The sequence below is a fragment of the Microtus pennsylvanicus genome, chromosome 11, assembly GCF_037038515.1.
Source record: "Microtus pennsylvanicus isolate mMicPen1 chromosome 11, mMicPen1.hap1, whole genome shotgun sequence".
NCBI lineage: Eukaryota > Metazoa > Chordata > Mammalia > Rodentia > Cricetidae > Microtus > Microtus pennsylvanicus.
The window spans coordinates 57,080,930-57,104,437 of NC_134589.1; the positions used below are offsets into that span (position 1 = coordinate 57,080,930).

The window sequence follows — 23,508 nt, forward strand, 5'->3', positions numbered from 1 at the left end:
TTACCAAAAGCCCCCAGGGATTTCAGATTTACATTTGGGAAGTAACAACTTATAACAACAAAAAGATTAAGAAACTAAAACTGCAGCCAAGTAGGGCTGATGTGTAAATTGTCAGTAGTCCAGTCTATAAAGATAGGGCTCATTTAAACCTTCACTCCACAGCATAGAAGCCTTATTTCAGAGCGAGTGTCTTCACCTTGTGGCAATGCCACTAAAGGTGTTCCCTGTAAGATGTGGCCACTGTTAGCATGACTTATTCCGCAGCTTCAGGCCATTCTCCTAAACAGCACCCCAGTTTGATTAACCTCGTTTTTGTAGTTGTTCAGATGAGCCAGCATGATGGAGGTGGGTCTTGTATCTTATCTGTTGCTTTCATTGGTTAACTAATAAAGAAAACTGCTTGGCCTGATAGGACAGAAAATTAGGAAGGCCAAGTAAACAGAACAGAATGCTGGGAGAAAGAAGCCGAGTCAGGCAGTCGCCATGATTCTCCCACTCCAGACAGACGCAGGTTAAGATCTTTCCTGGTAAGCCAGCTCGTGATGCTACATAGAATATTAGAAATGGGTTAGATCAATATATAAGAGCTAGCCAATAAGACGTTAAAACTAATGGGCCAAGCAGTGTTTAAAAGAATACATTTTCGGTGTAATTATTTCGGATCAAGCTAGCCATGCGGGCGGCCGGGTGCCAGAAAGCAGCCCACAGCTCCATCAACACCAGCATCCCAGCTAGCGCATGAATCAGCTCTCCCAGGGCTTCCATTTATTGTTCATTTTCGTTTTCATTGTTTACGTGTGCAGTGTTCATGGGTGTTTGCCTGTGTGCTCATGTATGTATAAACACTTGTGCACTGTGCTCTGTGGATGCATGGGAGCCCAAGACTGACTTTGAAAATCTTCTTCAAGCACTTCCCACCTTATTTTTGGGGTAGGGTCTTCCTGTTGAACCCAGAGCTCACAGAAAGGGCTGGTTTAAGTAGCCAGCTTGCCTAGGAATATTCCCTGTCTCTATCTCCCAGCACTGAAGTTACAGGCAGGCCACCATCCCCACTTAGCTGTGTTCATGTGGGCTCTGGGTATATAAATTCAGGGCTTCACACACTCGATGCTTCTGTGACAAGCACTTTACCACCAAGCCATAGTTTCAGTCTTCAAGAAGCCTTGCAGACATCTACCAGGTGACCATACCCATGCCAGCAACCTAAATTCTAAAACTGGCAGATAGCCGGGCGGTGGTGGCGCATGCCTTTAATCCCAGCACTCGGGAGGCAGAGGCAGGCCGATCTCTGTGAGTTCGAGACCAGCCTGGTCTACAGAGCTAGTTCCAGGACAGGCTCCAAAGCCACAGAGAAACCCTGTCTCGAAAAACCAAAAAAAAAAAAAAAAACAAAAACTACAACTGGCAGATATCATCACCAGGATTCTCCAGGGGATTTGACTGATAAGCATCATCACACCTGCTTACAGTCAGTATGGAAATTATTTCATGATTTCTGTACTATCACAAGACAGTGTCAATCATGAACTCCCCTTACCTGTAATGGATGCTGTAATGGGAACTCCCCCACAGCTTTGAAGTAGGGTGCCTGTACCCGCAGGTCACTCCACCAGGAAACCTTGGTTTGTATTGTCTATTGAACCACTTAACATGGGGATGCTTAGGTGAGCTCATGATTTGATTATGCAAAAGAGAAGAACATAAAACCATGACACACAGATTCTATCGATGTGTGTTACATGTAGAATTATGTATGTTATGCTCTGCCTTCTCCTACAATCCATACATTGAAATCCCACCATTGATGTGATATAGTCAGAGGCGGGCCTTTTTGATGTGCTTAGATAATGGATAAGAGATAAATGCCATTATTAATCAGACCTCTCAGTGCCAGCTAGTCTCCTTGCAATATGGACAAGGCGAGGACACACCTGCTTCTGAATCAAAACTTGTCCTCACTACATAACCAATCTCAGAGCTTTTTTGTAAGCCACATAGTCTCTACCAGCTTGTTATAGAACCACATAGATGAAGATGAGTTTTTAGCAAGCTTTAGCATTTGGGAACTGCCAGTATATATTTGAGCAGTCTGCTCATTTCAAGGTGAAATAATCTCAAGGGGTAATGCAGTTGTCCCAGATTGCATCTTCTCTGCAAAGAGGGCTGGAAGCTCATAAGAAAAACGGGACACACATGTACAGAGCTGAAGTACAGACATGAACACATCATGTACATTATTGCTTGTAGCAATCCTGTGTTGCGGGCACAGTCATCAACCCTTTGTGCACTAGAAACTGAGACACTTGAGGAGATTAAAAGTATCCCCAGACTCTTACAGTTGCAAAGAGATAAAGCCAAAATGAACTAAAATTCAAACTGAAAACCCGTGTTCTTCACTAATACTCTGCAAGGACCATCAGTAAGGAGATTTTATTTTAAATATGGAGATGGAAGGGCCTAAAAAGGATGCCATATTATTTGTGGGCTTTATTGGTGTTTCTAACTCCCTTGACCAGCAGGAGTTGAACACTGTATGGGTCGGCTTCATCTGGCATGGGCAGTTAATGAAATGAGTCATTACGATTCCTCTAGAATCTACAGGAATCTATCCATAGAGTAGGTGGAGGCTGGTGGTGTCTGTGCTGGGTAGTTTTAAGTCAACTTGACACAAGCTAAAGTTATCTGAGAGAAGGAGATCTCAATTAAGATAACTCTTCCAGAAGATCAGGCTGTAGGGCATTTTCTTAATTGCTGGTTGATGGGAGAGGGCCTGGCTCTTTGGGGTGATGTCATCCCTGGTCTGGGTTTTATAAGAAAGCAGGCTCAGCAAGCCATGGAGAGCAAGCCAGTAAGTAACACCCCTCCATGGCTTCTTCATCAGTTCCTGCCTTCACATCCCTGCCCTGTTTGAGCTCCTGTCCTGATTTCCTTTGATGATGAACTGTGATGTGGAAATATTAGTCTCTTACCAACTTGCTTTAGCCATGGTGTTTCATCTTAACAATAGTAATCCTAACTAAAACAGTGGCCCATCACAGTGACCCCTCATTAATTTCCACTAAAGACTCCCTCAACCTATCTTTATCATGTTCCAGTGACCAGCCAGGTGCAAAGAATAAGAATGAGGGAGAGGACCTGGGGTCATCTGATGACCAGGGAGGGTGGGATCAAGAAGGGAGTCAAGGGGGGTGGTAGTGTCTTGCTGGAGTGGAACTGCGTCTTCTTGGAGACAAATGGCAGTGGCTGAACATCTCCTAGAGTCTGACGCTTGGACAGTCCATCTGCATATTTTTGAGGCTGTGAGAGGGTGCAGCAGGTGAAAGAGAGAAACAACACCTCATGTTGTCCTTCAGTTCTTGCTTGGGCTCTGTGTCCTGCATGCATAAGTGTGCATGAACATGAACACGCAATAAATAAATAGATTCTTAAAGAGAGAAGAATCGGGTACAACGTAACTCAGGAATGGACTCTAAATGGGACTGCAGGTAGATGCTCTGGGCGGGGCCTGTGCTGTCTCAGTAATGAATCCTGAATCTTCCTAGACACACCCAAGGTAGAGGACCTGAGATAGACCAAGGGAGAAGACCTGGGAATGGACCATAGTAGAATGTTTCGTTTTTCTTTGAAGACAGTATATAACTTAGGACTTGTGAATTCATATTTCAGGAATTTTCTACTTCACACATTCAGACTATTGTCAGTGGGTACTTGAAACCTTAGCAAATATGAGAATAAAGGAGGGGAGAGGGGGGTGGCCTGGGAAGAGTTCTCTTTTAAACCCCTGTATGCTGTTTGTTCAAATCACAATAAAAATACATTTGTCCTAAACTGAGTCAAGGGAATTGACGCAACTTATGTATGGCTATGTTCTGCTTGTCGCTAGCTGAGCTAGAGAGCCAATCCCTAAGTCGTCAAGCCCTAGAGAGAGGGCTGCAGGGGTAGTCAACGGTGTGAGTGGGTTCAGATGCCAGACTACCATCCACCCTGCTATCCTGCCTTGGTGACTAGCAGGGAGGGACGTTTGGTGGTAGATACTGAGAATGCATTCAAAGAAAGGGGTCTGGACATACATCCCACCCCTAGCATAAAGAGAGAGGTACAGACTGAAACCCAGATATACAGGTGGCATCAGGAACACAGCAGGAGCTTCTTACAGAAAAGGAAAATAAGCCAGTTAGGCATCAACAGCCTCCTTTTGTCCAGAGTGTCCAGGCTGTTCCAGCTACCTGTGCACTCAGACAGCCATGGCCCTGGACGAGCACACCATTGCCACCATATCAGAATATGTGTGTACAAGTCTTTGTGCTCCTTAATGATAGCCTTGATGCAGTAGAGATGCTGGCAGCTGGGTGTGCCTGAGAGAAGCTGCAAAGTACATCCTTTAATTGAAAATCTATAGTGAGAGATTGTGAGACCCAAAGAGAAAAAGGAGAGAGAGATAACACAGTCATGTAACTTACTATAATATATTGCTACAGATGCTCCATTTTATTAAAGAATGCCTTACTGTGTCTAATTTATAAATTGAATTTAGTCACAGGTCTGATTGTATGTTCAAGAACATGTAGTGTTTAAGGAGACTTTTGTCCGGTGCCTTAGGTCCTTGGGGCTTGCACTCCTGAGCTGTGAGAGGTTCATAGATATGTGTAGAAGTCACACACCTTTTGCCCAAGTCACCTTACCCCATGCCAGTGTTGTTAAGCAAATGTCTTCTCGGGCATCAGATCATAATTGGTGCCAGATAGAGCTGGGTTCACGTCTCAGCTGGAGTATTTACTGGGAGACACTGGGTCAAGTTTTAGAACTCTTGAAACTAAATCCAAGTTCTTTGTTGTTTTTGTTTTCTTGTTTTGCTTGAAGCAGAATCTCTTATAGTCCAGGCTAGCCTCAAATTCGCCATGTAGCTGAGGATGACCTGGAACTCCTGATCCTTCTGTGTCTACCTCAAGTTGTTGGGATTATAGGTGTGTGTGTGTGTGTGTGTGTGTGTGTGTGTGTGACTATGCCCTGCAGTTGCAGGTGCTCACCTGGGCTCTGGGAGCACATCTCTCCTGCACAGAGGACCACTGTATAAGAATCTGTACAAACTATGGAAGACGGTAGGGCTTCTCTGGGTATAGCTGCCAAAAGGTTTGGGCCTTGACAGCCCATATACTCATGGGTGACATCTGCCATAAAAAAATGGGATGGGACATGGAGGAATTGGTCTTCAGAACTCATAGGGTTGTGGTTGAAAGACAAACTTCTGAATTGTTTATTGCAGCTTTGGAGTAGGTAGGAGGGTTCCTTGAAGAAATGAGGACCTGACAGGATCTCACATCAGGGTACCTCACATCAAGAAGAGACAAATGTGGTCTCTCGGGAAGGCTGGGCACAGGCGTAGGACTACGGTGTGGAGGTTATATGAGGAAGGTCAAGTGGGTCAGCTTTCCTGGCCATGAAAGATGGGCAAATCAGAACCCATTCTGGTCAAGCCACACAAGCCTCACCAATAGACGGTGAGGAGCATTTCAAGGCAGGGAAAGTGTGGAAGAAGACAAGGGAAACAAACAGCGGAGGGGAAGAGAGTAGCTTGTTTCTGCTATGGAAGCGAAGAGAGACAGAGACACTCACAGCAAAGATCTAGGAAAGCATGGGAGGCCAAGGGAAGGAGAAGCAGGTTCGGGTGCCACTATACAGGACCCAAGAGGGTTACCAAAAGGCCAGGAGAAGGCTGGGAAACAAAATAGCTCTCTCTCTTTATAATCTAGTAGAACTCCATTTGCAAAAGCGAAGCCAGGAAACAAACACTGGTGAGAATACATGAGTAGACCTTCCGCACGCTGCTGACAGGAACGCAAAAACACTGTTATCACCACAGGCAGATGCTTGGAAGGCCTTTAAAAAGTTAGAGTCGGCACATGACCCAGCAAATTCCGTTCATAGCGTGCGCTCAGAAAACCGAAGCCAGACTGTCCAGGAGGTAAAGGTGTGCCATGCTCACGGAAGTCTTTTCCACAGCAGTTAAAGAGTAGAAGCAGCCCTACTGGGTGCTGGTCGATGAATGAACAATGAGATGTGGCCTATATCTCCCTGTGTTTGTTTATGCTGTGAAATATTATTCTTCCTTAAAGAGGAGAGGAATCCCGAAACAAGTTACAGTGTGAATAAGCTTAAAATGGTTGCACTAGGGAAGTAAAGCAGTTACAAAGTGCCGCCTACTACAATACTCTACTTAGACAAGTGTCTGGAGTCGCCATTCATGGAGACGTAAAGTAAAATGGTGGTCACCAGGGACAGGAAGTGGAGAGAGTGGGAAGTTAATGTTTAATGAGTAGCGAGTTTCTGATAGGGGTAAGACTAGAAATGAATGGGAATGATGGTTCTAAGACAACCTTGTCAAAGCAGATAGCACACTGAATTATATACTCAGTGATTAAGACTGTAATTTATGTGTGTGTGTGTGTGTGTGTTAAAATGTTTTGATGGAGTCCAGAAGGGAATTGAGAAAATGCCCACAGAATCAGAGTGAATTTCCACATTTCCAGGCTGATCTAGTTTCTTGGTCAGGAAGTGGTTGTTCCTTCTCTCCCCACCACCTGCCAGGGAACCCTAGATTCAGAAGATACAGGGATTACTGATCTCAGGCAGCAAGCACAGTTCCCATTCCTAAATGACTGCAAATTCGTTGCAGAAAGACCTGCAAAGGTGGTTGTTTCTGGCCTCCTTTTTCTTTGAAAATGGGAAGGGCACAAGAGACAGAAGACTCACTAGGAGCTTGAGAAGTTACAGAAAACAGCAGGTCAAAGCAGCCTGTCTGGACCAGATCAAAGAGAGAAGCCACAGTTAACACAGGAAGGAAGGAGTTTTCTTATTGCTATATTTTACTATTCAAAGTTGGGGGCAGCCTGAAAATTAAAGGGGCAAAATGAATAGATCAGAAGAGCCTCCATTTAAAGTTGTTAGTAAGAACTTCCTTGCTGAGTCTTTCTTGCAAAACTATTTTAGAAACTGGGAAAGAAAGATATAAGATACGATCCCAGAGCTCAAGGCTGGGGTAATATCAGGACATCCCGGAGCAAGGGAAAGAGACACACAGAGGCACATTTCAAAGGCAGTGGCATTTTCTCTTACCCTGCCAAATGTGACTGCTTTGGAGAAAAAAAGAAGTATTTTGTGGCCATATGGCACAAAAAATTTGGTGGCTTTGTGGGTGAAAGGGTAGAGTTGTTGATTCTCCTGAGACAGGCTCTTATTCTCTAGCCTAGGCTGGATTTGAACTTGTGATTATTTCTGCTCTGGTCTCACAAGTTCCAAGATGATAGCTGTGCATTGCAATGCCTGGCATTGGTATCCATGAATAACTGCAAACTTTAGGTATAGTTTCTAGGCACAGACTGATAGACTGAAAAGTGATCCTTTTGTAAAATAGACTCAAAGTAGTCACTGCTGATGCTGACGGAACCATTCACAAATGTCTCCAGGGGCTGGAGTGGCGACTCAGCCATTAAGAGCACTAGCTGCTCTTGTCCAGGACCCTGGTTTGATTACTAACACCCACATGCCCTCTTCTGGCATCCTGGATAGACACATGATGTACATATATGTATGTAGGCAAAACACTCACCCATATAAGATGAAAAATATTCAAAAACAAAGAAACATATAATGTCTCCAGACATGTCTTGGGGATGGACAAGCCCCTGACAGTGGTATTTGGTCATTATTGTTGGTTTGACTCGTATATAAAACATGGAAATTCCACAATACTGATTCTAGTTGACTTCACCGTCGGTGGTGAAGTCAAATATAAATTGTTCATGAGGCACAGAGTTTCATCATTGGGGCAGAAGGGGCTGGAAGCCTGAGACGTCAATAAAAAGAAGACATGGGAGCAGCCATGGCATGCATGCTCAGAATCCTAGTTCTTGCAAGGCCCAGACAGGTGAATCGCTGAATTTTCTGGGCTATCGAGTGAAACTCTATCTCGGGGACAATTTCTCTACCCAAAGAGGTGGAATCAAAACATGATTCTCAGATAATCAGTGGCAGTAGTTACATTGTTCACAAACGTTCTCATCCCTACACCCAAACGGCACACGGGCAGCAATGTTTCTGAAGGAGGTGATGGACTGACAGGGACACACAGATCAGAGCCGGTCCAGCTTCCTAGAAAACACCTCAGAAGCAGCAGCATAGACAAGCGACTTAGTAGTATAACTGACAAAGCAGGTTGGGGGAGGGGGAGAAAATGGAACCAGAACAGAGCAATTAAAAGGGAGATCATAGTCATAATGGGAAGGAACAGGAGGAAAGCAGTTTGGTAAGACACCATATAGCACGAATAATAAAAATCCAGAGCTGGATATTGGGGTTCAACCTGAAGATCAGAATGGCAAAACAGTCAACCACTGGCTCTTACCTCTACCTCAGACTGAAAATCCTGCCTCCACTAATCTTCAGAAAGAGACTGAGCTGAAACCTCTCTCCTCCTGTCTTAGACTCCTCCCGCGTGCTGGGATTAAAGGAGTGTGTGCACCACCAATAGTGTGGCTGCTGGGATTAAAGGTGGAAGCCGCCACTGCCTGGCCTGTATGGCGGACTAGTGTGGCTGTTCTCTATTCTGTTCCTCAGGCAAACAATTCATTAAAATACAAATGAAATACCACTGCAACCCTGAGGGGTAAGCACTGGAGACATGGTGAGGGAACCCGACAGTGGGTACCGTGAGTGCGTGGTGATTTGTAACCTCAGCCGAAATAGATGAGATGAGGCCAGTGGATCATATCATTGTTTTTAATCTGTAATGAAAGGAAAAGACACTCAAACCTTAAGCTGTGTGTGACTGTGCTATCTTATTCTATAGGAAGGTCTAGTATCACCATTATAGAATATTTAGTTGGTCTGTTAGTAACGGAACAACTGATGCGGGATTTAGGGTAAGATCTTATAGCCAGGGATAAAAACGAGGTTTGGTTCTAGGGGTATCAATTGATGTCCTTGATAAAAGACCTTTATTTCTATTGAAAAATTACAGTGAACTTACTAGAAAGCTTCCCTAATTACTACCCTTCTCTGGCTGCTCACTGTTAGAGGCTTAAAATAAAGAACTCCAGGCACCAGTGCTTTATGGGAGGACAGGCAGGAGAGAAAATCCACCAGCAGCCTGGCGGGAGACAACCTTTCAGAGTAGAAAGCCACATTACTGGCTGGATTCCTCCTACTGGTGGTGAGAGGTGAGGTGAGGCACTGGAAGCCGAGTGTCTGTCCTTCTAATAAGAAGGACATTCCCATCTCCGACAGAGAGTGTGCCTCATACTTTGACATTGATTCAATGTCTTCATTTGGGACATTTTCTCATAGTGAAATCTCTTGGGGACAGAAGCACCGGTAGCTTCTAGGCGTTGGCATCAGGCATTCTCATTGCTCTCTGAGCGCTGATGCTGACAGCAGCTGCTCAGAGTGCACTACAAGACTCCCCCCGGGAGCCTGCAACAGACCGTGAACATCATTGAGTATGTGAATTTGGAAAGGCTAGGAAAGCCAGGGACAAATGATCAGTCATACCAACAACATACGGTTGGAGGAGGCACCAGACAACCAGAGGTGGGAGGCAATATGACCCGCCACACAATTCCCAACAAAAGCAAGATTCCAGGGGTGACAAACACTCTAGGCACACTACAAAGTGACCTGGAGAGAGACCTGGGGCACATGAGCCGGAGTGTGACAGTGTGGAGAGTAACAGATTAGCCCCAAACGAGAAATACAGCCTAGTCCTGTGCCACCAAGCAGAGCTAACCAAGGACCAAAACTTCTCATGCCTGATCCTCGAAAGTACTGAGACTATTACATCCAGCCGCGTAAGGAAGGAAAAGGCTCAACAGAATGTGTTCCTCCCCTGACTTCACGTTTTAGTTGACAGTAAAACTAGGGGAGAGTAAGTTGTTGAGTATATGACTATTAGAAGGACACCACCAACTAAGCTAAACTAAACTAAACTAAACTAAACTAAACTAGGAGTGTGGGTTATAACCCAAAACATACTAGTGTTGCTTAATACTTCACAATGGGTTCATATATTAGAAACAATTTCTGTATTTAGTTTTATTTTCTCCCAGCACAGTGAAACTCCACTATGTTATCACTTCACTCAGGATGCTACAAGGTCTCATTATTTCCCCAGATCCATCTTTTGTCAGGTCTTAAAGAGAAGGCCTGCCATCTCAGTGCTCCATTATCTAAGGAAGAAGTCCGTAATTTCCTGTTCAGATTCTCCTCGCACAGGACTAAGGCTGAATACAGATGTGTCTGCATGTTGATGGCATTGTTTCAAGGGCCAAGGATACTAATAGTATCGCTGATGTTTCCCAGAGGGCCTTGAGATGCAGGATGGTGAAGGCCTCTTTTTGTTGATGCTGCAGAATTTGAGTGAATTCTCACAGAGCAGCTTGCATGGGGCTGAGTATCATGACTCTCGCCCTATGTTTAGAGCCATGGCTGCTTTCCCCTGGTTCTACAAAAAGAAAACACAAGGATTTCTGTGCTTGGAGGCAATAGGAATTTCCTGTCTTTGCTGTTACTTAGTAGCCAGAGGACATTGATAACTGTAAGACATCAGTCTGAATTGAGCCATTTAGGTGAAATGGGCTATTTGCTTCTCTCTAGTCACTCTGTTTTTGTTATATAACAAGAAATACTGTCATGGTATTATGGACCCAAATTGAAACTACAGTGTTTGAACTTGAGAATGCCTGTTTCGTTAGGTCATTATTTCCCTCCTGAAGTTTACTGATCCCACTTCATGGAGATGTCCTTCTCTGTCTGTTAGGAGTTGCTCCTGAAACTGCAACAAGGGCCGATTTTGTTCTCTTTAGTATGTCTCTTGACATGTGGATGTCCTCACTACAAGTTCTGACAGAAATGCTGGACTGGTGTTGGAGAGGCTAGTAACCAAGCATCAGTACAAATGTAGCTTTTATTCATAGACACAGAACGGCCTTATGACTGACTGACTTCGTTTTAAGCTGGGAACCTCGGCATGATTGGCATCTTGATTGACACCATTCTTTGTCTTGAAGGTCCATCTGGGTAGTACAGGGTATTTGGTAGCAGTCGAGAGGACAGCCTTTGAGATATCAGTAGCTCTGACCTCTAGGGACACCAAAAAGGGCCGCTCGACATTTCTATGGATGAAAAGTTACCTTTTGTTAAGGACCACACTCTGGAATCTCAACTTCCTCATCTGTAAAGCAAATGCTAATGAGAGTTGAGAGCTGCTGTTTACAGTGTGTGTGTGTGTGTGTGTGTGTGTGTGTGTGTGTGTGTGTGTGCGCGCGCGCACGCGCGCGCACATAGGTGTACACTTGTGGTGCTTCCAGAGACTAGAAGAGGGCATCGGATCACCAGACTTGATTCACAGGTAATTGTGAGTGCCAGAAACTGAGTTCTGGTCCTCTGGCAGAGTGGTAATTGCTCTCAGCTGCTGAAGGGGTAGTCCACTCTCTGACTATAAGACATTGCTACTTCACAGATCCGTTTGTGGGTGACAGCTTTGGTATGGCTCAGCTGGCAGAACAGACGAGGATGCTAAGAGAAACTTGTTCCATTTGCAACTGTAAAATTGGGGGGGGGGAGGCATTTACTGATGCGTCTGTGTTTATAAACCCTCTATTGGAATGCAAGCTGAAGATTTGAGTCACATTGCCACTGAAGTTTATTTTAAAGTTGAAGATCTTACAAACATAAGAAAATTAGAGTGTGGTTAATCCTTGTAGGATAAAAGATATATATTTTCTAGGAGCCTGTTTCTGCCCAGATCTTGGAATAATATCAATGGATCTCAGCTGTTCAGTGATACTCTCATATGCTGCACCCATGGTCCAGAAGCTGAGGGTTCAGCCTGAAGCTGCTGTCCTGGACAATGTTCCAGCCCAAAGGGAAGCGTGGGATGGTGAGCAAGGCTTCACAGAAAACAGCTCAAGGAAGGAGGGCTCACGTTCCACCTGAGATCAAAGCCTATTGTTTGGTGTAGCTAAAGGGATGGCATAAATGGGAGGCCAATTCCATTCACAGCAGGAGTGCGCTCTCCAGGGAAGGCAGAAACCCTTCTGCCGCTCGTCCTCTGTGAAACTGAGAGAACCTCAGTCTTGTTCATTATCCCTTAAACCAAGATTCAAAACTTTAGACCCCTTTAAGGACACTTACAATCTCGAAAGTTTGCCTGGAGGACTCTTTTCATTCGTATCTCAAATCGTATGAACAAAAACATCCGCAAACTTTGACAAAGCAAAATTCAGATCCTTGGCACTCAATTTTGTTCTTTTATTATCTCTTCCATGGGAAAAGAGGAAGGTTACTGAGTGCAGCTGTTAGATACAATTCTGGCTTTGTGCAAGCCGCTTTTGCATAATGACAGGCAGAGAGAGAGAGAGAGGAGTACAAAAGATTCAGAAGCACAAACAGAACAAATTAAAAGGTGAGCAGAGCTTAAAGCGAGTTTCTTGTGGCCGCTGGTGATGACTCACGTTGTCTAAAAACAGACTGCAGTGCTGGATGTTGAGTGCGCCGAGGGGAAGGAGACAAAGTGAAAAAGGGACCTGAGTTTGGGGCTTAATTCCCATAAGTGGGACAGTAACAAATAAACCTGCAGATGACAAAATACACAGAAAGTTAAAAAGCAGTTTTCACTCCCTTTGAACCCGTATTAGTTTTCTTAAGAGACATGGACTTCCGTGACGGAGCACCTACGACAAGCTTAGAGTCATCCAGCACATTGTAAAACAATATTAACTTGATTGGCAGCAGAGGAAAAAAGAATATTATTTTAGTATACTAGAGTATCTGGCCCTTTAAATTTTAGTACATAAAGACAATATGTTGCTGACGGACTAATTAAGAATGCTATATATGTTCAGTGCCTATGTGCTCCTCGCTAAAGCAATTTAATTCCCATTAATGCTAATCTCGTTAATACCCACTCAGAGAGCAAGGCGCACTCTCAATAAACTGTTGATTCATTTGAGCCATTTAGACAGGGGACAGGCAAGAAGGGGTGGGATTCCACCCACAACTGTGCTTCTCTGAATGTTTTCCAATCGTTAATGAACTTTAGGTTATAACTCCTATGAGAAGGAAATGAGGAGGCAGGCAGAGTGACTGAGTGATAGGTCTCTCAGTCTGAAAACTGGGGGAGCCCGAAAGGCTTCCTAACTGGGGTCAGGAATGAGATACTACACAGAAAGGAAGATTTTGCTTTCAAGAACAAGGAAAGTAGCTCTCTGCTACACACGTGGTTGTTTCTGTCCATTTTCCCTCAATAGAAGAATTCAGGAATTTCTCTGCAACTCAGATGACCACCCATGGGTCAGATTTCCTAGGCTCAGCGCTCTTTGATCAGCCAAGAGGCAAGACAGGCTCCCCAGAGAGCTTGTGTCCCCATCTCAGGGACTTCCGTGAATAGAGCTATGTAATGAGGCTGTGTGCCATAGGCCAGCCTGGAACTCAGATTGCAGTAACAAGGCCCCTCTGCCCTGTGGGGTCACTCCAGAGCTTATAAAGCAACAGGTGTCTTAAGCAACCCCCTCTCCCTGTCATAAAATAAAGTCAAAGTGGCAGACAGGATTTTGCTCAGGATCCAGCACCAGGCTTTAGGACAAGTCATTCAACCTCCCTGAGACTCAGTTTCCCTTACCTCTAAAATAGAAAATGATGATCTCCGAAAATGCTCTACAAGCTTCCAGCAGTAGTGTGAGGGTCAAAACTACAATGGAAAACTGCCCTGTGCCCACGTAGAGTATCATTAACTGCGAAGTGACTTAGCAGAAAAAGTGGTACAGGAGAAAGATAGAAAAAGGGAAGGCCAGGTCTCAACTCTATCAGGTTTCTGTACTTCACAGAAGGGAGGTTTACTCTGAGAATTTTCTTAAACAGTTTAGCGGTGACTGGTGCTTATCCTTGCAAAAAAGTGCTCAGAACATAAACAAACTGAAGATGGGAGGGGCTTGGATAAATGAAATCTCTTTTCCTGCTGCGCACAGATTTGATGCTGGTTATTCATGGGAACAGGAGAAAAAAAGTAAACTACTGCAACACATACTTAATACACAAATATTAAAATGTCTTTTCTCTACCGACTGGTAAAAAAATATATTATATTTTGATATTTTTTTTCTTTTTAAATTATATCTGCTATCCATCCCAGCCGAAGTCGCGGCCGGTCATCTGGTAGAACTTGCGGTTGAAGGGCCTGTAAAAGTCACGCAGCTGCCGCAGCACCTCGCGCGCAATGGCGGGGTGCGCACGACCCTTGGTCTTGCCCAGGCAGTGCGGCTTGCCGCTGCCCTCCGCCTTCTTGAGGCACGGGAAACCCTTGGTCTGGTTGAAGTAGAAGTGCTTGTCGGTGATGATGCGCTTGAGGCCCAGGAAATCCTGCACGCGGCGCAGCTCCCCAGCCGGGTCGCTGACCAGCCGCTCCCCGCTCACGAAGAGCATCTGGCCCAGCGGGAAGTGGCGCAGCCAGGGCTCCAGGTGCTTGGCATACAGGCCGATCTGGATAGCGCTCCAGGACGTGTCGATGAGGCCCGCGCTGCGGTTGCGGAACGTCAGGCTCTCGAAGCTGGGGATGTCCGGCCGCTTGGACAGCGTCTGCGTGTAGTCCGAGATGGCCCTGGTCACGGGGTCACGCACCACCACGATGAGCTTGGTGTCCTTGGACATGGCCGAGATGCGCGCTGGTGCCTCCCTAGTCACGAAGTAGCTGGGGGTCTTCTCCATGGTGATCTGTCCCTCCAGGGTTCTGGGCATCAGGTCCCTGTGGGAAGCAGAAAGCATGTTAGAATCTGGAGAGAAAGTAAGCCAAGTCTCCTTCTGGACCCCAAGAACGGGAGAAGCATCCAATCTGAGTTCACATGTTCCGGGCTGGTTGTAGTTGCAGCTCCCGGACTTCCTAAATGCCAACTGGCCTTAACTGCTCTAGATTCCTTGAGCATGGGCCTCGGAACACGCATATTGCTCCTGTCAGACAATTCTTGTGGCAATATATGCACCTCAAGCGGTCAGAAATGTTCCCAACACAGAATAAAGACTCTGTTAGTTATCCATCTATGATACTCGGCACCAGCGCTTTCTGTAGGTGAATTACAACGTCATAATATCAAATGACATTAAAATACCCGATGCCATCCTGTCCATACCTGCCCCAAGTGTAGCTTTGTCCTTTATACACATGCCGATAATTTCTCTCAAAAAGGGTTTCCTCATTAACAAACGAATCCTTTTAAGGACTTATTTTATTTTTTAACTCTGTGTGGTTTTGTACAATTATGTGTGGGTTTGTGCAAATGACGACTGGTACTTCTGGTGACTGGAAGTGGCCCTTGGCTCTCCTGGGGCCGGAGTTAAAGACGACCGTGTGCCTCCTGAGGCTAAACTCTGGTCCTCTGAAAGTGCAGAAGGTGCTCTGAATCTCTTAGCCATCTCAGCCCCTCCTTTGAAGTCGAATATCAAAATGTACAACTGTCTCCCCTTTCAACGATTTACTCTACCCTACTTTTGGTTACTTGTCTCCAACAACAGCCCAAAATGATTGCACGGAAATTTCAGGCCTAAACAATCTGTAATTTTTAAATCGCATGCCGTTCTAAGCAGCACAGTGGAATCTCCCACAGTCCCCTTCTGTCTATCCAGGACACGAATCATTGCTTTGTCCAGCATATCCATTTTGTATATACTACCTGTCCGTTAGTCACTTAATCGAACTGGCTGTTACCTTATCAAAGTCCCTGTGCAACGGAGGCCCCAAAGGCCAAGGACAGTGACAAGAACACCCGTGTACTGCACACAGGAGCACACATAATGCTACAGCTGCATGCAAAGGAACAGGGCATGTGGGGAAAACAAATGGGGGGGCAGCGGTATTAGCCTGGATTTCAGACCCCCACTGGGGCTCTTTGTGGGGCTGGTAAGCCTCATGAGTCCCGAGAAAATGACTTTTATATAACACAAAATGCTTGTCTTCACAGCTCCTCGGGGTTCCTTCCATCTCATTTGTAATGGTTTGAAAAGTCCCGATTGTCCTGGTCTAAATATCTTTATTTCCTTTCTATTCCTTTGGTGTTTGATAGGAGTCCCTTCCATCCAGGACTGATAATGCCTGTGTTGGGGACAGGAAGGAGAACATGGGCACTGGGTGCCTTCCTCTTTCCTGTACGGACACTGACCTGCTCTGCTACTCTACCTTGTCTTGGGTGGATTTGAGACAATTATAATGCTTCTAAAAATCATCTAGTGAGCATTGTGTCTCCATTCTTGGCCACAGTTTGTGTATTCTGTCTTTCTGCATTCCTTCTTGGTCAAACCCCTGCGCCATTTTCTAATTCACTGATTTGCATTTTAGCTTTTTTTTTTAATGTTTTCTTTGTTTTTTTAAGCTGTGCTTTGTTGGTCCCTTCCAAGGGGTTTAACTATATGCTTTTTTTTTTTTAACTTCCAGTCTGTCTTCTTTATTTTTCAGTTGGGACTTGATCAACTTTCTTAAACATCATCATTTTTGTCAGTACCCATCAGTTACACTGAAGAGTTCTGATTTTCCTTTTGAGGCACGTATCACCCATGACTGTTTATTTTTTAATTCTCACGGTGGTTTTGCTTTCACAGTTCTGTAGTATCTATTTTGCGGTTGTACTAAAAAGGATCTGCTCTGTGTTGGGCCCTTCTCTTCGCTGCTGCATTGCTATCTTCCCCACCTACATTATCTGCTAAGTACATATAAAGTGGGAAATGTCAAACGTAAAAGATGAAAATTTGTCAAGTAAGCCTCACGCACGTCATAACTCCTTCAAGAACACATAACGATGGCCAATTTCATTTATGAGCTCCCCCCCACCCCATCTACTCCCTAACCATGCCAACTGGATTGTCTTAAAGCCAACTGGCAGACATGCGCTCAATTACTTCGCAAGTATTTGTGCTCCCATGTGGGTTATTTCTGGCGCACATTCCTTGGCCTTTGCAGTGTCTAGTGCTAACAATGCCTCGGCTCATACAATGGAGTGAGTCTTCCTCCTCTATTTGTTACTTTGGCAATTTTAATCACATGATTTTCCTCTTCTTTGAGGGAGAATGCTAGTTGGATGCTTGATTTATGGTGCTCAGCTCTTATTTTTAATATTTAAAGAATTTTGCAATTTATAAAAGGATATGCCACATTAACCATCTCTTAATCATACCTCAAGGGCTGGGTGTAGGTGAGCACAGAGTGCATGCCACATGACTGAGATGCCCATCACCCTTCCTCACCTGTGTGTGCCAGATTCTCTGAGGAGCCAGACCAACCTGCCTCTGAAACTTACGATGCCCTTGTACAAGCCTGTCTCAAGATGGTGGGATTTCCCAGTGAAAGGAATTTGGTCAAATTTATGAAAAAGTGTTGGGCTCTAAGTAAACACCAAATACTCTGGAGGGGTGAAGGGTGTGCGTTGTCTTAAAGACACAGAGGCAGATCTCTGCCTCTTTGTCTGGACTCTTTGAGTTATAAAGACTTGACTCCACATTTTGCCTTGGATCTTAAAGCGATAGCAGACTGCTCTCTGGAACTCCTGGCTGGCTTGTCTCTGGAAACCCCCAGGGAACCTTCCTCGGAGACTGAAGTTGCAGTCTGTGCTTGGCCAAAACAGACACTCCCAAACCTCAGAAAAAGGAGCCATATTTTAAAAAGCCTATCCCAAATCGGTGCTTGAAGGGAGATAGCCCAAACAGGACTTCCCAAGAGAGCTAGCCTCATCACCTCCTATAACTCATGGGATGGAGAAACCCAACTGGTTTGAGCGGGAGTAGAGATCTGCTGCATCACGGGTAGCAATTCAAGAGCAAGAGTTCTGGAGACTGATAGCACTGCACATGTGTGGTCAGCGCTCTCGACCCATTAGGACACAGAGACGGTAAACTTTCCGCTAAGCACAGTTTACAACGAGTCTTCAGTGTTAAGCACTCAAGAAGGAACAAAGGCTTTGAAAGCTGGATCTAACTATATTGCATCTTTCAACTTAAAGATAACTAAGTGCAGGGGGTGAGTACGCAAAGGGGCTGTGGTTTTGTTTTCATCTTGCTAGACCAAAGGGAATTAAAATAATTTTTGACAGTTTGTCAAGCTGATCTGAAATCAGAAAATTGCGTTTGTGGCTTATCCCTCGTAAAGGCTGCCAGGGCTCAGGGGAGACAACTTAAGCTCAACTTATTCATTTCAACAGAAAAGCCAAGTCTAATGCCTCAGGAATCCGGCCTCTAAAGGACTGTCCACATGATTGCTGCAGAGCTCATAGAAAGCATTCTTCTGAAGGGGGTGATGACCTGTGCCCTGATTCCCAAATGGCAGGAGGGCCCCTCGGTCCAAATAATAGGGCTCCAGATAAAATCGCAAATACCTTGTTTGTCATGACCCCGGAGTATCTAGCATCAGCACAGACATTGAAGGTCATGAGCCGGTCACTGTCTTTGGAGAGACATAAGTTGGCTGGTTGTGCTGTGAGAGATGAGCACATTCTGTAAGCGGATTGGTTATCTCCCACAAGGGGCCATCACGCCAGAAAGAGTTTCGGACATCACGGCACCTTCACTTAGGAGCTGATCCATTACTGGGTGATCTCTATGGGACAATAGTTTATGGCAGAAGAGTTCTAACGACCGGGTGGGTGCTCCCTCTCCACAATGAGCAGGGGACGCACCTGTCTTTGTGGTGGGGCCTCACAGATAGTCTGAGGATGAGGATGCCCCTTGGATTAGGCAACTAACGCTTCACCATTGTCTGCATACAGATACCTCAGTTACCATGAGAACCATCTAGAAAGAGCTGTCCAGGCTGCTCGGCAACTACATTCAGTATGCATCTAATATACACAAGAAGATACAAAAAGGACCTATGTGTTCAGTCATTCCTACCAATTTGGGCCCTTTCTACTGGATTCCTACTACCCTCACACTGTCTTCTTGATCCCTACCTTCCCTATATAATTGCTGACAGCCATCTCTGGAAGTAGCTTCAAATGAATAAATGGATGGATGAATAAATGAACAGATGGATGGATAAACATTCCTTTCCTACTTGTTGTTAATAAGTTGCATTTAATCAATCAACCTCTTGTTATACATAAAAGTCAATTCCATATTGCTTATAGACATAAGCAGGAGGGAAATTTCCAAGAGCAGCTTCGTGATTCAGATGGAGGGAAAATGTATAGACTATGTTGAAGAAATAGATGTAATAGGATGATAAGTTGGAGTAAATGAAAAATAAGGCTTTTTTTTTTCATCAGACAATACTACCAAGTGGGTAAAGAGGCAAGCTCCAGAGTGAGAGAAAATGTTTACAAAATATCTCTCAAGAGCCGTATCTGTAATATAGAAAGGACTCCAAGTCAATAAGTTAAAGAAAAAATAAACCGGTTGAAATAAAATGAGGTTTCCAAGTGTGTGTGAGGATGAGCGATAACTGGCATCTTGCTGGTGGAGAGCAAGCTGACATGATGATTCCAGAGCTGGTTGGCACCATTTACCAGAGTGAGCATGTGTCTCCAGCAACTTCGCACCTCGTGATTTTGTACAGCCGTTCATCCATGTTCACATATTAATGATGGTCCCAAATTCAAGATCCCCAAATGCTCACCAAAACCCAGAAACATCCAACACAGGGCAGTCAGAATGGGTACCTTCACATCTGCCAGTCACACCTGCTTGTGGATGAATCCCACAAACAACACTAATAAACACGGCTGGTCCTGGCAATGCATCTGCTGTATGACTGTTGCAATGGTTTAAATGACACCTCCCTCAGAGTCTTTGGCACTGGATACTTAGTCCTCAGTTGGTGTTCCTGCTTGGGAGTGGGGATGAGATTGGAGGTGTAGCCTTGGTGGAGGAAGTATGTCACTGGGGTGGGGTTTGAGAGTTTAAAAGACCTGCTCCATTTCAAATTTGCTGTCTCTGTTTCCTGATGGTTTGAGATGTGAGCTCTCAGCTGTTTCTGCCACCATGCATAGTACTTGCAGTTATGCTTCCTTTCTGAGAGGGTGGGGCTGGACTCTTATCTATCCCTATGGATCTGTCAGCCACAAATAAACACTTTTTTAATGGCCTTGGGCATGGTGTTTTAGCATAGCAGCAGAAAAGGAGGTAATACAGCTTCCTCCATGAAAAGTTGAGGTCAGAGCTGGGAAGAAGGCTCAGTTGAAGAAGCGCTTTCTGTAGAAGCCTAACAACCTGAGCTCAGATGCCTAGAATATATGTAAAAAGCCAGAGACAGCATGGTGTGTCTGTAATCCTGGCACTGGGGAGGCAGAGACCAGTGGACTCTTGGGGCTTGATGGCCAGCCTATTCAGCCAAATCAGTGGACTCCAAGTTCCGCCAAGTTCAGTGAGAGACCCTGGCTCAAAAGAATGAGGTGGAGAAGCAATTGGAGAAAACAGAGGACACCTAACATCAGCCGATGACTTCCACGGGCATGTGTGTGCCTCCTCCATGACTGTACACATTCTTGCATGCAAATGCGTGCACACACACACACACACACACACATCTGTGAAACACAAAGCAAAATAAAAAACCATTGTATCTGACTAGATGTCCAAAGGGTTGTTGCCCACGGGGAATCAGTGTGGAGAAGGAAGAACAAAAGCTTTTAACGTGATGGAGCACACCTGTCTGGATGTCCCTCACACAGCGCATCCACTTTGTGCAAACTTACAGTGGAGCTGTATCCTCCAATTTGTGTGGTGTTATGTATTTAAGTTAGAATTGAATAAATATTTTACTATGTTTATATAAAATAAATGGCCAGTTTCCCACAAGGCTCCAAGAAAAGCACGTACTTTGTAAAGCCCAAAATAGAACAAAAATCACATTTGCCAAAACAGGCTTATCTCCGATTTGTAGAAATGTAGATGACAGAGGAAAAGGAGTGGGCTTTGGCCACCTAGGCCACCCATGACCACTTTGACTACACTTGAGAAAAGCAAGTTGGCGACAGAGGAGACCAGTATCTACCCTTGCTTCCTGAAAATACGATGCCATGGCTACAAGACGAAGTTCAGAGACCAGGCTTCATTAAAAAGACCAGATCCGGGGAAGTCAGGAGTTCAAGCCCAGACCTTGGGAAGACCCTGGTCAGAAAGTAGACAATAGACACTTAGGAAGTATTCACCACAGACTGAGGCAGATGAATAATTCCTCTGGTCTCACCAGAGCAGCTAAGAATTTAAATTTTAGTTTCAAAAGACAGGGAGGTAATACGGTTTGTCCCAGTGACAGTTGTGATGAATAGGAACAGAATAAAATTCTAGGTCTTTCTCGTGCTAGAGTGCAAGTTCTTTCAGCCCTTCCAAATACCCAGGAGGCAGCAGTGTGACTCCTTCTGTCCGCATCACTGGCCAGCTTGGACACTGTGCCTAAATGTCTCATTATTAAAAGCATCCCATGCCCCCATTCATCTTGGCATGCAAATTGTTTGCCCCTGTGTCTTGAAACAGGAAACAGCCTGTTATCTTGTTTCCTAAAGGCCCTCTTCTACAAGGGAAGCACCGCTAGCTGCAAGGGGAAATCCTCGGTTGCAACACAAGGACGATTTACCTTAAGGGATCGATAAATCTTGCCAATCTGCGTGTGCATACTCTCTGTCTGGGTCTGCAAGCTGAGCCTCCGGCAAAGCGTACACCAGGAAGGACTTTCTTTCTGGATGGCCAATGTCTACAGGGAGTCCCTGGAGATCCCTAACCGTGCGTGTCTGAGAAGGGAGGAAACCACACTGAGTCGGGAGCTGTCAGCTCGCTGTCCCTGGGGCCAAGGCTCACTCGTGCTAATATTTCTTTTCCTGCTGTTGGGATGTGAGACCTCACTCGAAACGTGACTTGTGAAGTTGGAAGGAAAACTCCCTTCTGCTGATGTTTGAGTTGGCCTCTGAGGAGGAAGGAGACTGCTGCTACGAACCAGCTCCCACTCGGAGAAAACGTGTATGGGCCGTTCTAATAATCATACCATCAGCGAGAGAAGTTAAATGATAGACTGAGCGACTGGAATACGATCCGGTGCTGTGGACAGTCAATGCCTTCCCAGACTCTAAATGATCAAAGGACAGGAGGGAAGCGAAATGATTCTGACAGTCCTAGCATTCAGGATTCAACCCGTACCAGGGTTTATTTAAAGAATGTAACTCCAGAGGAGTACAGAAAATCGAGGATTCTTGCTGGGCGATGGTGGCGCAGGCCTTTAATCCCAGCACTCGGGAGGCAGAGGCAGGCAGGATCTCTGTGAGTTCGAGACCAGCCTGGTCTACAGAGCTAGTTCCAGGACAGGCTCCAAAGCCACAGAGAAACCCTATCTCGAAAAACCAAAAAAAAAAAAAAAAAAAAAAAAAAATCGAGGATTCTTTGAGAAGCTTGGGAAAGGCAGAAAATACATCTGTTGTCATAAAATACCAAGGAACCACCCTTAACGGAGAGGACAAGATGTATCTTGGATCCCAAGTATAAAGAGTGACCACGCCTGTAGATGCTGAGAGTCTCCCAGCCAACCCCCTTGATCACGTCTTTGTCAGATGAGCTAAAGCAGCGGTTCTCAACCTGTGGGTCGCACCCTCACAGGGGTCCCATATCAGACGATTACAGTACAATTCATAACAGTAGTAAAATTACAGTTATGGAGTAGCAACAAAATAATTTTCTGGTCAGGGTCACCACAACACGAGGAACTATATCTAAGGGCCGCAGCCTTAGGAAGGTTGAGAACCACTGTTCTACAATTAGACCAGGGACCCACAAGTGTCACTGACCCCCTCTGAACTAAAGTCTCCTTCACCAGGGAACTGGTGTTGTCCTAAGTTTAAGGTGACATTTCCACCTCTGTTTTATGTTGTCCCAAAGCTTGCTCCAAGATGGTGATAGATTCATAAGGACCAAGCACTCCTTTTGGAAACCACGCTGAGGGGTGGAACTATGCGTAGGTCCCTCCACAGAGGGCGGAGGCTGGCTCTGGGTCAAAGCAGTTCCTTACAGGACTCTCTGCCACCTGCAGCTCTTGCTCCTTGCTGTTGCCCTTGGCCCCAGGAAGGATCCACATGGGCAAACTCTAGTGGGTGTGATGGGGTTTGGGAACACGGAGTCTCCCAGGTAAGTGCATAGAAAGAGAAACAGAATAACACAGTTGGGCTTTCTTCCACAGGGGAGGAGAGTGGAGAATGTAGCTTTCAACTTTATTTAGTGGAAGTGCCCAGTGGCAGTAAAAGTTTTAATGGAAAAAAAAGGCGCTTTTATACTCAGCTAAGCTTTATTTCACCTGCAGTAGTATTAAAGTGATGTAATGTTCAGAAGTGCAAAGATTCAGGAAAATTCACACCCGCCTCTGCCTTTGGAAAAAAACTTGCAGGTTCATTTTCGCCAAAGAACTGAACAAGCCAAGTTAAAATGTCTTGAATGAGTCTGTGAATTTCTTGAATCAAGTGTATGTATTAAAAAATAAAGTTAGTAACTTCTAAAATCAGAACA

At 45.1% G+C, this 23,508-nt stretch overlaps 1 protein-coding gene across 3 annotated transcripts in view; it reads right to left on the reverse strand.

Moving 5' to 3' along the window:
- Window positions 1-14,115: 14,115 nt before the first annotated feature.
- Window positions 14,116-23,508, reverse strand: part of LOC142860648 (heparan sulfate glucosamine 3-O-sulfotransferase 3A1) — a 93,634-nt gene continuing 84,241 nt past the window's right edge. For all 3 annotated transcript variants that reach the window (XM_075992158.1, XM_075992159.1, XM_075992160.1), the window contains exon 2: window positions 14,116-14,791. In XM_075992158.1, the coding sequence (XP_075848273.1) occupies window positions 14,170-14,791 (622 nt within the window). In that variant the 3' untranslated portion in view covers window positions 14,116-14,169. The remainder of the gene's footprint in view (window positions 14,792-23,508) is intronic.